The sequence below is a fragment of the Mobula hypostoma genome, chromosome 15 (genome assembly GCF_963921235.1).
Source record: "Mobula hypostoma chromosome 15, sMobHyp1.1, whole genome shotgun sequence".
Lineage (NCBI taxonomy): Eukaryota > Metazoa > Chordata > Chondrichthyes > Myliobatiformes > Myliobatidae > Mobula > Mobula hypostoma.
Genome location: NC_086111.1, coordinates 9,778,088 through 9,793,423, shown reverse-complemented (window position 1 = coordinate 9,793,423; position 15,336 = coordinate 9,778,088). Strand labels below are relative to the sequence as shown.

At 45.0% G+C, this 15,336-nt stretch overlaps 1 protein-coding gene across 2 annotated transcripts in view; it reads right to left on the bottom strand.

The window, feature by feature from the left end:
- LOC134356685 (ubiquitin-like modifier-activating enzyme 1) overlaps positions 1–15,336 on the bottom strand; it is a 470,199-nt gene that overhangs the window by 430,879 nt on the left and 23,984 nt on the right. For both annotated transcript variants that reach the window (XM_063067717.1, XM_063067718.1), the window contains exons 6-9: positions 12,402–12,492; positions 9,378–9,510; positions 8,260–8,357; positions 5,715–5,861 (exon numbers count right to left, since the gene is read on the bottom strand). In XM_063067717.1, the coding sequence (XP_062923787.1) occupies positions 5,715–5,861; positions 8,260–8,357; positions 9,378–9,510; positions 12,402–12,492 (469 nt within the window). The remainder of the gene's footprint in view (positions 1–5,714; positions 5,862–8,259; positions 8,358–9,377; positions 9,511–12,401; positions 12,493–15,336) is intronic.

Genomic DNA, 15,336 nt, shown 5'->3' with positions numbered 1-15,336 from the left:
CTGAGACTCGAGCACGAGGTCCGGATACGGCAGTTAGAACACGAAGAGAAGCAGTTAGAAAGGCAGGAGAAAGAGAAACAGTTAGAAAGGCTGGAGAAAGAGGAAGAGTTAGAAAGGCAGGAGAGAGAGAGCGAGAGAGACAGTTGGAGCGAGAGGAGAAACAGAGGGAAAGGGAATTCGAGCTGGAGAAGTTAAAGATAAGGGCAGAGCAGCGGCCCGTGCCGGACCAAGGTGGAGGGTTCCGGGCGACCCAGGAGGTTAGGCTGGTTCCCCCATTTGACGATACCGACATGGATCGGTACTTTCTCCATTTCAAAAAAGTTGCTACAAGTCAGGACTGGCCGAGGGATAAGTGGGCTGTTTTGCTTCAGAGTGTACTGAAAGGGAAAGCCCAACAAGCTTACTCAGCTTTGTCCGCGGAAGATGCCCAGAGGTATGAGGTGGTGAAAGAGGCCATCCTCAGGATTTATGAGTTGGTCCCGGAGGCATACCGGCAGAGGTTCTGGAATGTGAGGAAGCAGTGGGACCGCACGTATTTAGAGTTTGCCTGTGAGATGCAGACATATTGTGAGCGTTGGTGCGCCTCGAAGGGGGTAGAGGGGGATTATGACAGACTGCTACAGCTGATCCTGGTTGAGCAGTTTAAAGGTTGTGTCCCTGAGGGTATGAGACCCTACCTAGATGAGAAAGAGGCAGCCACGTTAGCCTCAACTGCTAAGTTAGCGGATGAGTATGCATAAAATGAAGTTTGCCCCGAGTAAAGGCTACCAGAAGGGTAGTCAGGACGGCGGGAAGAGTCCACCAGAAAAGTCAGAAAGTAAGCCGGGGACTAGTGAGAAGGATAAGGTAGACCGGCAGCAGTCTGGTAGGAAGTCTCCTGGGGTCGCCTGTTATAATTGCGGGAAAGTCGGACACTTTGCATCCAGGTGCTTTGCCCCAAAGAAGGAGACGGGAAAAGGAAAAACGGCGATTTTGACTGGCTGTATCGAGCTGGTAAACGAACCGCTAGGAGAGGACAGGTCTGCCAAAGTTCAGGAAGGGCGCGAGAGGTTTATCTCGCCGGATTGGTGTCAGTGAAGGAGGGGTTAAAACCAGTTCCAGTGCGGATCTGGAGAGACACGGGAGCGTGTCAGTCAGTGATATTGAAGAGTGTATTAGAGTTTAGCTCAGAGACCCAAACTGGGGAGGTCAAGGTCAAAGGTATTGGGGAAGGGACAGAGGCAGTCCCTTTGCACCAGATACACCTACAAAGCAACCTGGTCTCTGGACTAGTCACGATCGGGGTGAGGCCCGAATTACCGATGAAAGGCGTGGAAGTCTTGCTCGGTAATGACCTCGCCAGGGAAATCGTGTTCCCAGCCGTGAGATTGACAGGTCAGCCTGCCAGCATTGAGGCCCTGCCCATGGACTCACAGGTTCATCACGGGACTGCCGAAGTAAATTTAGCTGAGACGTTTCTGCCAGCCTTGTACGAGAAGGGGGTAGAAAGTGAAAAGAAGGAGTGTAGTGAAACAAGAGGTAGTGAGGGAGCTGAGACAGACTTAGCATTAGCCAGGAAAGAATTTGTGCAGGTGCAGGAGCGAGACGAGGGGCTGATGGTTTTGGCGGAGACAGCTCTCTCTGACGCAGAACTTAAGAAGGGAGCCAGTAGGCTATTGTGTGGAGGAGGAAGTGCTAAGGAAGAAAGGGAGACCAAGTACCGTACCCGCAGATGAGGAATGGGGGGTGGTGCAAAAGAGTTATAGGGATGAGATTTTTAACCTGGTCCACAAGGTACCCCCAGGTGGACATTTTGCAGTGCTGGAGGAAACAGTTGGTGGAATCATGAAAGAGGTTTACCGGCTGCACAGGAGGAAGGATGTTATTGATTATGGCAGACGCGAACTGAGACGGTCACAGGCTTTTGATATGCTAACAAACCTAGTCGGTGTTAGTGCGGAAATCAGTGAAGCTAAGGTCCCCCTGATAAGAGAAAAAAACCATTTTGAAAAGATGGGTATGGTATCGACCAGAAGGGAGAAGGCTATTGTTTTGGCCAGCTCTGCTGATAAGGTCTCTCCCTTAATCCCTGAACAAAGCGACTCTTTAGGAGAAGTAATTAAACGACTCGCACATGTGTGTTTGATTGTCTCGAGGCGATGCAAAGAACTGGGGCGCTGGGTGGTGGTTGTTACGCTAGGTCAGCCTAGTGAGCAACATCTCTATAGAATGAGTAATTCTGTGACGGAAGGGCTGACGAACACAGAGGTGTGTATTGGCGATGTAATAGGGCTGTCTGAAGCCAGCTTGATAGTGAACCTTGAAAAAAATGAGTTTGGCCACACGAAGGTCATTTACCTTGGAATTGTGGTGACACAGGGGCAGCTGGCAGTAATGCAAGCTAAAATGCAGGCTATCTCTGACATCCCAACCCCGACAAACAAGAGGGCCCTCAGAAGGCTCTTGGAGAAGGTGGGGTACTGTAGGAAGTTTTGCAATAACTCTGCGGTTACTACTCCTCCCCCTCCTACTAAGCCCTTGCGAGAGAAAACTAAGTCGGAATGGGACGACCCTTGTCATTGTGGTCCGGGACGAAACCCAGTGAGAGGTTACATTGATCACAATTCATCAGTGTTTTTGGCCACTATGAAGTTTGCTAAGTTGGAGCCTGGTCTAAGGGATTATTAATAACACATATAAAAGGAACAGAAAATGTGATGGCTGACTGTCTGTCAGGTGTTGACAACTTAAAATTCGCTGTATTAGCCAAATAGGGAAGATAGGGAAGCTTTTAAAAAACTACGGAAAACACCTAAAAGAATCATTAGGAAGGAAAAGATGAAACATGAAATCAAGCTAATAAACAATATAAAAGTGGATGTTAAAAACTTCTTCAAGTAATGTAAGCAAGAAAGGTGAGAGTGGATATAGGACCCCTAGAAAATGAGGCCAGAGAACACTAACAGTGTGTCAGATGTTGAAGGGCGTGAGGGAAGAAAAGTGAGTGCAGTTACTATGATATGGGAGAATGCGCTGTGACGAGAATACACATAGATTAAGATGTTAGCTGTCCTGTGCTGGCACCAGTGGGATCAGCAGTTGGTTTGCCACCTGTCTTCAGGAGAAAGAGAGATAAGGAAAACAATGGAGCAGCATTTGGAGATGTTAGTGAAGGGACGGGAGAGTTTAACGGAAGGAGAGCTGTCAAGATCGGCTCCCCCTTTGAACCCTGAACTGTTTGAAGTGATGGACAGGCGATACCCCAGCAGGGCGATAAAAAGGGACAGGTTCGCTAAGGCAGGACACACACGACACCCCGAGGTAACGAGACCCTGGAAGCGGTGTGTCTCCCACAAGTCGGTGGGAAGTTTTGGAAGGCTGGTCGTGGGACCAAGCCATAGACGCACAGGGTGGAAAGGCATGATCAGCGGGAACCTGGTGTGTGTCCGCCCTTGCCTGGGTGCCAGGTTCACCGCAGAGAAACGATCGTATCTGGAAATGGAGGGGTCACGGTCAGTGACCTCAGAAGACATCACAAAGGGCTCGCACAAAAGCTGACTGCGAAGAATATCGAAGGTCTGTGTGGAAGCCGTTTGAATATTCATTCATTTTGCTCTCTTTCTCTCCTTCCCCCCACTGTCCATCTCCCATGGCAGTGATTACTGTGAACTGAAGTGAACTCAATTGAACTGAACTTTGCGTCACTTTGAAACTGGTCATTTACCCCTAGACGACGATAGAGCTTGATTGGTCCTGTTATCCTAATTCTGTGTACATGTGCGTTTATCATTGCTGAACTGTTGCATTTATTATCCTTTTGATTAGAGTACTGTGTTGCTTGTTTCTTTAATAAAACTTTCTTAGTTCTAGTAATCCAGACTCCAACTGAGTGATCCTTTTCTGCTGGTTTGGCAACCCAGTTACGGGGTACGTAACAGCGCTCAATAAGCTGAAATACCTAAGGCTACATAAGTCACCTGGACCAGATGAACTGCACCCTAGGGTTCTGAAAGAGGTGACAGTAGAGATTGTGGAGGCATAAGTAATGATCTTTCAAAAATCATTGGTCTCTGTCATGGTGCCAGATGACTGGAAAATTGTGAATGTCATTCCACTCTTTAAGAAAGGAGGAACGCAGCAGAAAGGAAGTTTTAGACCAGTTAGTCTGACTTCAGTGGTTGGGAAGATGTTGGAGTCAATTGTTAAGGATGAGGTTATGGAGTACTTGATGACACAGGACAAATTAGGACAAAGTCAGCATGGCTTCCGTAAGGGAATCTCTTGCCTGACAAACCTGTTGGAATTCTTTGAAGAGATTACAAACAGGATGGATAAGGGGGATGCAGTGAATATTGTATATTTGGATTTTCAGAAAGCCTTTGACAAGGCTGCTTACCAAGTTAAGAGCCTATAGTATTACAGAAAAGTTAATGTCATATTTAGAGAATTGGCTGATTGGTAGGAGGCAGCAAGTGGGAATAAAAGGATCCTTTTCTGGTTTTCTGCCAGTGACTAGTAAGGTTCCACAGGGGTTGATGTTGGGAACACTTCTTTTGCTGTTGATCTGGTGATCAATGGTTTAGATGATGTAATAGATGGCTTTGTTGCCAGCTTTAAAGATGAAATGAAGATTGGTGGAGGGGCAGGTAGTGTTGAGGAAACAGGTGGGCTTGCAGAAGGCCTTAGACAGATTAGGAGAATGGGCAAGGAAGTGGCAAATTAAATACAATACAATGTAGGAGAATGCATGGTCATGCACTTTGGTAGAAGAAATTAATGTGTAGACTATTTTCTAACTGGGGACAAAATCCAAAAATCTGAAATGCAAAGGGACTTGGGAGTCCTAGCTTGCAGATTGAGTCAGTGGTGAGGAAGGAAAATGCAATTTCAAGAACATAACAGCAAAGATGTGATGCTGAAGCTTTATAAAGCACTAATGAGGCCTCACCTTGAGTATTGTGAACAGTTTTGAGCTTCTTAATCAAGAAAAATGTGCTGGCATTGGAGAGGGTCCAGAAGTGGTTAACAAGGATGATTCCAGGAATGAAAGGGTTATCATATGAGAAATGTTTGATGGCTCTGTACCTATACTTGCTGGATGAGGGCAGATCTCATTGAAACATTTTGAATGTTGAAAGGCCTAGAGAGAGTAGATGTGGAAAGGATGTTTCCCATGATGGGGGAGTCTAGCTCAAGAGGGCACAGCCTCAGGATAAAACAAAGATGTGGAGAAATTTCTTTAGCCAGAGGGTGGTGAACTTGTGAAATTTGTTACCACAGGCAGCGGTGGAGGCTAGGTCATTGGTGTATTTAAGGCAGAGAGTGATAAGTTCTTGATTGGCCACAGCATCAAAGGTTACGGGGAGAAGGCCAAGGAGTGGGGCTGAGGAGGGGAAAATAAAAAGATCAGCTATGATTGAACGCCAGAGCAGACTCGATGGCCAGATGGCCTACTTCTGCTCCTATGTCTTATGGTCTAAGATGCTGTTCCTAAAACATTGAATAGTTGCCTTCAGGCTTCTCTACCTTCCTCTTAGAAATGAGAAGGGGCAAATAATAAGGAATGAGGTTTTCATCTCCTGGCTCAGAGACTGTTTGGTGAGCCACTGAGACACCATGTGCAGTGGGGGGAGTGGGGGGCAGTGGGGGGGGGAGGCAGGGCAGGTTCAGGATATGCAGAGGGGAGTGTAGTTTGCTGAGGTTCACTTATGCTCACAGTTACTTTGATCACTCACCTTTCCCCAGGGTCTGGGGAGTCGGCCGTGCCCCCTCACAAACCCATGCAAAGCCTGAAAGGCAATGTGCAGCGTGCCATATCTGTCCATTTTGCCAAAGTCGATGGTCTGGTATGTTGGCTCCCGCAGCTCCTCCTTCAGGCACTTCTGCAAGGAAGAAGGTAGACAGTCAGTGGAACATTGGTCAGGTCACAGCAGGACATCTGCACGTACATTTCTGATCACCATGAAGGAAGGACATGATTGTGGTGGAGAGGGTGTCAAGGAGAGTCACCACCATGATGTCTGGGATGGAATGTTTCCATTAAGAAGAGAGTGTGGGTCTCTTCAGAAGGCTGACAGAGGGAGTTACTATGAAGGGGCAAAGATAGTGTGGGTCATTGGAAACTTCTCCCCCTCAGCAGGTGTCTGAAACTAGATGCTCTATGGTTGACGAAACTATGGCACACATGCCCAAGAACATCTTCTTAAACCCATCACTCCTTTTGAAGTTAGCTGAAGAGATTGTGAAGGCATTAGAAAAGATCTTTTAAGTATCAATAGATTCTGGCATGGTTCTGGAGGAAGGAAGGAAATTACAGGCAAGTTAGTCTGACCTCAGTGGCTGGGAAGATGTTGGTGTGAGATTGTTAAGGATCTGGTTTTAGGGTACTTGGAGGCACATGATAACATGAAGACAACACTTCATTTATTTCAATCTGTCTCTGTTATACTTGATCATTGCAATAGTAAAACATGAAACACATGTAAATAAGCAGTAGGAATCCTTTCTCCCCTGCGGAAGCGCTCGTCCTTGTCCCCTGCAGAAGGGCTCGTCCTTGTCTCTGTGGAAGGGCTCGTCCTTGTCCCCTGGGGAAGGGCTTGTCCTTGTCCCAGCGGAAAGTTTTGCCCTTGTCCCCTGGGGAAGGGCTCATCCTCGTCCCTGCGGAAGGCATTATTCTTGCCCCTTGCGGAAGGGCTCGTCCTTGTCCCTGTGGAAGGGCTCGTCCTCATCCCTTGCAGAAGGTTTTGTCCTTGTCCCTGCAGATGGACTTGTCTTTGTCCCTTGTGGAAGGAATCATCCTTGTCCCTGCAGACTTGTCCTTTTTTTCTTACAGAAGTCCGCAACTATTGCCTCTAATTATTTCATCTCTGCTCAAAATTGCCATGGCACACGAGACAATTCTTTAGAAGATTATTGCCAATTTAGGCCCATGCTCTCAAAATGGTTCACTGCCCCCGCAGAGTTTAGAGTAAGGGGTATGTGGTCTGGGTGGGGGATCTGAGGAAGAATACGTTTTTACACCCAGAGAGTGCTGAAATCCAAAACTCACTACCTAAGAGAGTGTTTAGATGAACACCAAGGCACAGAAGCTACAGACCAAGTGTTTGTCAATGGGATTAGTGTGGATAGGTACTTCATTGCTGGCATAGATTTAAGGGGCTGAATGGCCTATTTCTTTGCTGTTCCTGGATGGGGAGTGACACCCACCCCTACCACTATAACCAGGACTCCAATAGGTCACCCAAAGTCAAAACCAACCCAAACTGGACCCACAACCTGTACCGAAGCCTCTCAATGCCAAAAGAGAAGAGTTCAACACCCATCTGTACCTTGTGTGTAGCTGGAGTTAACTTACATGGACATTCTTTTAAACATCCCATGGTCCATCACATGTGGAAGACCCTGCGATGATCGGATTGGACAGCTTAAACAATTGAAACAATCCACTTGGGTGGTTATTAAGTGGGCACTTTTTCTGAAGGGAAATTCAGATTGGAACCAGATAACCCAAAAAGCAGTGGACAACTGGAAAACATCTTACCCCGAGGTTGTGGTGAGGTTGTGGATAGTTGAGATTCTGAGACCTCAGCACCAGGATCCATATGGATTTTGCCATACTGAGGCAAATGGAGGAGATTCAGATTCAGATTTATTTACTGCATGTGCATGTAATCATAAATGAAATGTGTTGCCTGTGTTAACAATCAACACAACCTAAAGATGTGCGGGAGGCAGCCCATAGCTGCTGCCATACATTCAAACATCAACAGAACAACATAAGGGTGGTCTGGCTGCCTTTCATACCACAAAGATGTGCTATTCATCTAAATGGGTGCTATAGGACTGTGGCAAAATAATCAAAAGTATTAATAGATCAGATTCAGAAATCGATGTGTAGGCAATCTAGCGGGGAAGACACTCATATTATTCCTTCAATGAAAGTACTATGGGAAGGATGGGAAAGTAACTGTTAAAATGCCAGTTGCAACAGGGAGGACTCCTTTAGGGAGGTAATCATGTCAAACTGTATCACATTATTGCATTGAGTTATCTGACCAAATTCTGTTTTGGACTGGTCTATGGATCTCCAAATCTACTCTCTCCAAGTATTCCATGATCTTGTCTGTGAATCATTGCTAGAGACTAGCTCAAGACACAGTTGCCAGGAGAATCATCTCAGACCACACCAGGGAACTGATTCAGTGACAACCTTTCTTCTGAGAGGGCTGCAAAGCAACACAAGAGACTGGGAGTACACAGGGGGGGAACTGCTATACTTACAAAGGTCAAATGCTGTGGCATCTTTACTTCCATTACAATCCCACCTCCCTCGTAATCGCCAAAACCGGTCGTGTCGCAGATTGAGAAGGAATAGGCATCTGAAATACACGTTTAGCTCTTTATATAAACAACTTTAATGACAGCACTGAAGGTATAGTTGCTAACATTGCTGATGACACAAAGGTAGGTGGGGAAGCAAGTCAAGAAGAGAACACAAGAAAGTGACAAAGGGATATGGATAGGTTAAGTGAGTGGACAAAGATCTGGCAAATAGAGTATGATGTGTGAAAGTGTGGAGTCATCAATGTCTGGCTGAAAAAAATTAAAATAATTTATATTATATAAATGGTGTATGTGCTATCTTTGGTACAACTCCGTCATGGATGGCCGAAGCCCGGCTGTGAAAGGAGGAAGGCTCGGTATGGGACTAGCAACCCTATCCCGTAAAAACCTAGTGCTACAGAAATGCCAACAGAAAATGAGACAAACCTCAACAGGGTGAGAGGAAAGTTCATCCAATCTCTCTCTTGGTTCAATGAGCAAAAAGACCCTGCTTCACCTATTAATCTCTCTCATTATTGGTGCACGTTGCAGAGGAAGAGATTATTCAGTCTACATAGTGTGAGATGTGATAGTAAACAGTCTGACAACAAGGCCTTCTAACATAGGAAATGAACACAGGTTCACCTCTATAAAAATGTAAAGTGTGAATCTGAGGCTCAAGGGTGCTTTATACAAGTGATCCAAAGTGAAGACTGGTTTCTCTATACCTGAAGCACTGCATAAGTAGTTCTCTTCAAAACAGAGATGAGGAGGAATTTCTTTAGCCAGACAGTCGTGATTCTGCGAAATACATTGCCACAGATGGCTGTGGAGGCCAGATCATTGACTGTAAGAGATTGATAGGTTCTTGAATGGCGAGGAGATTAAGGGTTACAGAGAACGGGGTTGAGAGAAAAAAAACTCAGCCATGAAGAAGACTTAATTTGTTACTATATTTTATGGTCTTCCTAGTGTCAGTCCATTCCAAGGAAAGCCTGTTACAGTCGCCATGTGGGGTTGTACTGCCATCTGCTGGCACCTAGGGCAACCTGCGCCCTCAGATGGTAGCGACTTACCAATGACCTTGATTTCTATGGGTTTGCAGTTATTCAGTTCAGTCATACCCTGAACCTCCGAGAAAGTCACAAAATCTCCAGTCTGAAATCCATGGTGTGACCTGTCCAAACAAGTTACCAACCCTGGGTTCGCCTAAACATACAGGAAGATAAAAAAATAGGCAGCAATTTAACCAAAACATCTTGAAATTGTGCAACAAAATTAAAGTTGAGTATATTGTCATAATAATGCAAGGATGCAATGTCAAACTTACTTACAACAGTATCACAGACACACAGCCTTAGAGACACGACAGTATCACAGACACAGGGCATTAGAAACACAATGGTATCACAGAGACAGAGCATTAGAGACAACAGTATCACGGACACAGAGCATTAGAGACACATTCACAAAAATATCAATTTAATACATCTTATATAATAATTATGCATAATAGAAGACAATTAGAACAAAGAACTCCACAGTAATGCAAAGAGGTCGAAATGATCATAAGGCCATGAGATAGAGAAGAAGAATTGGGCCATTTGGCCCATCGAGTCCGGTCTGTCATTTCATCATGGCTGATTCATTTCCCTCTCAGCCCCAATCTCCTACACCCTCCCCGTATCCTTTCGTGCCCTGACCAATCAAGAATTTATTGATCTCTGCCTTAAATATGCCCAATGATTTGGCCTCTACAGCCATTTGTAGCTACAAATTCCACAGATTCACCACTCTCTGGCTAAAGAAATTCCTCCTCATCTCCGTTCTAAAAGGACACCCCTCTATTCTAAGGCTGTGTCCTCTGTTCTTAGACCATAGTAAACATCCTCTCCACATCCACTCTGTTGGGGCCTTTCAACATTCAATAGAATTCAGTGAGGTCACCCCTCATTCTTCTGAATTTCGGTGAGTAGAGGCCCAGAGCCATCAAATGCTCCTCATATGACAAACCTTTCAACCCCGGAATCATTTTTGTGAACCTCCTCTGAACTCTCTCTAATGTCAGCACATACTTTCAGACATAAGGGGCCCAGTACTGCTTACTATACTACAAGTGAGGCTTCACTAGAGCGTTAATATGCTTCAACATTATGCAGTTTCTTTCATATTATAATCCTCTTGAAATGAATGCTAACATCACATTTGCCTTCCTTACCACTGACTCAACCTGCAAATCAACCTTAAGGGAATCCTGCACAAGGACTCCCAAGTCCGCTGCGCCTCAGACTTTAGAATTTTTTCTCCATTTAGAAAATTGTCAACCCTTTAATTTCTACTACCAAAGTGCATGATCATACACTTCCCAACACATCTGCCATTTCTTTGGCCATTCTCTTAATCTGTCTAAGGCCTTCTGTACCCTCTCTACTTCCTCAAAACTTCCTGCCCCTCCACCTATCTTAGTATTATCTGCAAACTTGGCCACAAAGCCATCAATTTCATCATCCAAATCATTGACATATAACGTAAAAAGAATCAATCCCCATATACCACTAGTCACTGGCAGCCAATCAGAAAAGCCTCCCTTTATTCCCACTCTTTGCCTCCTGCCAATCATCCAACACTTTATCCATACTAGTATTTTTCCTGTAATACCATGTTAAGAAGCCTCATGCGTGGCACCTTGTCAAGGCATTCTGAAAATCCAAGTACACAACATCTACTGATACTCTTTTGTCTACCCCGCTTGTTATTTCTTCAAAAAATTCCAACCGATTTGTCAGTCAAGATTTTCCCTTGAAGGAACCATGCTGACTATGGCCTATTTTATTGTGTGCCTCTAAGTACGCTGAGAAATTACTTAATAATCCTCTCCAACATCTTCCCAACCACTAAGGTCAGACTGGCCTACAATTTTCTTTCTTTTACCTCTCTCCCTTCTTGCAGAGTAGAGTGACATTTGCAATCTTCAATTCCTCTGGAACCATGCCAGAATTATTTGATTCTTTTAAGATCATGACTAATGCCTCCACAATCTCTTCAGCCACCTCTTTCAGAATCCTGGGGTGTACACCATCTGGTCTAGCTGACTTATCTACATTCAGACCTTTCAATTTCCCAAGAATCTTCTCCCTAGTAATGGTAACTTTACACATTTCTGCCTCCTGACATTAGTGAACTTCTGGCATACTGCTAGTGTCTTCCACAGTGAAGAGTGATGCTAAATATTTATTCAGTTTGTCTGTCATTTCCTTATCCCCCATTACTACCTCTTCAGGAACATTTTCCAGCAGTCCGATATCTACTCTTGCATCTCATAAAGTTAGAGGTTAAGCTACAGATATGAAATAAAATGTGCATAGATACCAACACCTATTTACAACAGCATTATGAAAAGTGGCTTTAAGTGTTTACAGTGCAGTGCAATGATAGGGGTAATAGATAGCAGGGTGTGTGAAAGGTCTAGCTAGAATGGTTGATCAAATGAACTACCTGGGGAAAGAAACTTCCAAGATAGAGTGAAGTTTTTGTTTTAATAGCCCTATAGCACTTTCCAGATGGAGCTTTTGGAAAAGGCAGTTTGCAGGGTGGGTATTATGCACAATGATTTTCCTGCCCACTTCTTCGTTCTGGATGCATACAAGTCCTGCAGTGATGGTAGACTGCAGCCAATGATCTTTTCTGCTGTCCTGATAGTTCACTGTAGTTTTCCTACATTATATATGTTCATATATGTTAAGATGTTCTCTATGATGGTAATGTAGAATTACACCAGTATGTTCTGGGGAAGATGGAACTTTACCAACTGCCGCAAGTAGTACATCCTCTGTCCAGCCTTTTTGTCAATGAAGGAGATACAGTTCTCCCACATGGGGTCCTGTGAGATAATGATGCTCAGGGATGGTGCTAATTGTTGATGATGAGTGGGTGAAGAGGACATGCATACAAGAAGATGGTATAGCGCAGATAGTGGGGATTTTTGATGATAGACGTTGCTTTCTTGAGGCAACATCTTGTGTAGTTATTACTGATAGGAAGGAAAAATGGGTAGTTAAATAAAGACAAGGCAAAACTGAATGTTAATGGAGAGGGTTTACCTTGGTGATCCAGGATACGATGGTGTGCACAGGCTCTTCCCCATTCATGTCCGTCACGATGAACTCATCCCCAAAGTCACAGAACACCTGACTGCAAGTCAACCAGAGACCTTGAGTTTTAAATAGTGGGGACAGTAGAGGTCATCTACAAACACAAAATCATTACAGCTCACCGCCTCAGTCCACTGGCAAAAGGGCCTCCAGCTGTACTCCATTCTTTGTAAAGGAATGTTGTCCAATGGGGAAGACTTTATTCTAGAGATTGGAAGTACACCACCTCACCTGGATGGGGACTGCGGCCTTCAACTTGTATTCAATACTGTCACAAACCCGTACAGATGCAATGCTGAAGGTATTCCACCTGGTAGCATCATGGCCTGGTTCAGCAATTCCAACACACAGGAATGCAAGAGACTGCAGAGAGTAATGGACACAACCCAGTCCATCACAGGGCACAGAGCTCCCCACTACTGACAGATTCCACAGGAGGTGCTGCCTCAAGAAGGCAACATCTGTCTTTCAGCATCCCCACCATCTGGGCTAATACATGAAGCACGCCAACAACTATAAATTCATTAGGTATTTGATGTGGCTTGCATATTTCTATGGATACGTGGCGGATAGCCTTCTGACCGGTTGGAGGTTCCAATGCAAAGGATGGACAGAAGGCATTAGACACAGTCAGCAATGTCATGGACACAACCCTCCTCACCATGCAAGACATCTCCAATAGGTGATGCCTCAAAAAGGCAGCATCTATTACTAAGGGCTCTCACCATCTGGGACATAGCCTTTACTCATTACTACTATCAGGGTGAAGGTACAGGAGCCTGAAGGTGCACTGTACTACTACCACAAATTTTGCAAATATGTCAGTGATAAGAAAATTGATTTGTTCTTCTCACTGTTACAATCAGTTAGGAGGTACAGAAACCTCAAGTTCCACACCACCAGGTTCAGGACAGCTACTTTCTCAGCCTTTTCTCAGTCAACTGTACTTTTTTCCACTGACGCTGCCTGGCTGGCTGAGATCCCCCAGCATTCTGTGTCCATTGTTCGAATTTCCAGCATCAGCAGATATTCTCTCATTTGTGACTTTCCTACAACCATCAGGTTCTTGAACTAACCTGCACAACCCTAACTCAGCAATGGAACACTACGGACCACCTCTAAGTAGAATTGCACCTTTTTCATATATTAAAGTCTTGTTTTTGTCTGTACCTACGTGCCGGTGAAGCAGCCACAAGCATGTTTTTCATTACGCCTGTACTTCACTGTATTCAGGCACATAATAATAAACGTGACTTCACTGAATTACGATTCTGAATCAAACTTACAGTCTTTACTGAAATTAACTCTGAATGGACAGCCCCAAGGCTGGCTGCAAAAGGAGGAGGGTTGGGCATGGGGCTAGCAGCTCCTGTAAAAACCCAGAGCTACAAAAACACTAACAAAAGCTCCAAAGGCTTCATCCCTGGGAAAGGAAGGATCTTCTCCTAGAAGACCTGTGGTGAAAACCGCAGATCTGCGGAAGCCACAGAGCCGACCAAACTTCTATCATACAAGAGAGGCTGGTCCAGGACAGAGGGCTCTGGCGAGCTGCTGTCGACAGCCTATGCCCCAGTAAGTAAAGTTGCTGAAGTTACAGCATCATCCTGAAACCCAATAAGCACATGAACAGTAGAGATCATAAAGGGAATTTAAACTCAATTATCATCACACTCGAGGCCACGCAGCCAATTGAGTCCATGGTGCCTCCTAGTACAGCATTCAGTCTTATTCCCCTTTCCTTCCTTCCCCTGTAGCTGTGCAACTTATTCTCTCTCACAAGCCCATTCATTTCTCTTGTTTGTTTTCACCAGGATGCTGCCTGGATTAGTGTATTCACTAAAGGAGAGGTTGGACAAACAAAATAAATTCTGCAGATGCTGGAAATCCATAGTAACACACACAAAATGCTAGAAGAACTCAGCAGGTCAGGCATCATCTACAGAGAGGATTAAACGACCCAGCCCAAAACGTTGACTCTTTATTCTTCTCCATAGATGCTGCCTGACCTGCTGAGTTCCTCCAGTATTTTATGAGGGGTTGAACAAACTTGGATTGTTTTCTCTGGAGTGTAGGAGACCAAGGGGAGACCTGATAAAAGTTCATAAGATTATGAGAGGCACAGATACGGTAAAAATGTTTATCCCAGGGTAGAAAAATAAAAGGAGAATATTTTAATGAGATGTGCAGGGCAAGTTTTTTAATTACATGGAAAGTGGTAGATGCCTGGAACAGGCTGTTAGAAGTGGACTCAACACTGGCATTTAAGAAGCATTTAGACAGGCACACAAACTTGCAAGGATTGCAGGAATACGGATCATGATCAGGGTTTCAGTTTTAGCATCATGCACAGCATAGATATTGTGGGCCAAAGGGCCTGTTCTCATGCTGTACTGTTCTTTGCTTCATTCTAAGCACAGGAACACTTGGCGACGATTGCAATGGCCCCTGATCGTAAGCATGATTCTGTTGTTCTGTTGCTTGAGCCTGTGACATGATACTCATGTGACCAATTAACCTACTAACCCACGTGTCTTCGGGATGTGGGAGGAAACTGGAGCACCCGGAGGAAAGCGAACATGGTCACAGGGAGAACGTACAAACTCCGTTCAGACAGTGGGGGCAATTGAACCCATTTCACTGGCACTGTAATAGCTGTGTTTCTGTACCGCCTCAACGGCGTTGTTCTGCTGAATACTGTGGGCACGCTACACTGGTGCTGAGACATGTGGTGACACTTGCGGACTGTCTGCAGCACATCCTCATGTTGGCTGTTAATGCAAAAATGGCACGTTTCACTGTATGTCTCGATGTGCTTCATCAATGAATTGAAATTTGATTCTGAGCCCGATTGCTGGTATGTACGCACTGTGGTACAAAACCTTCC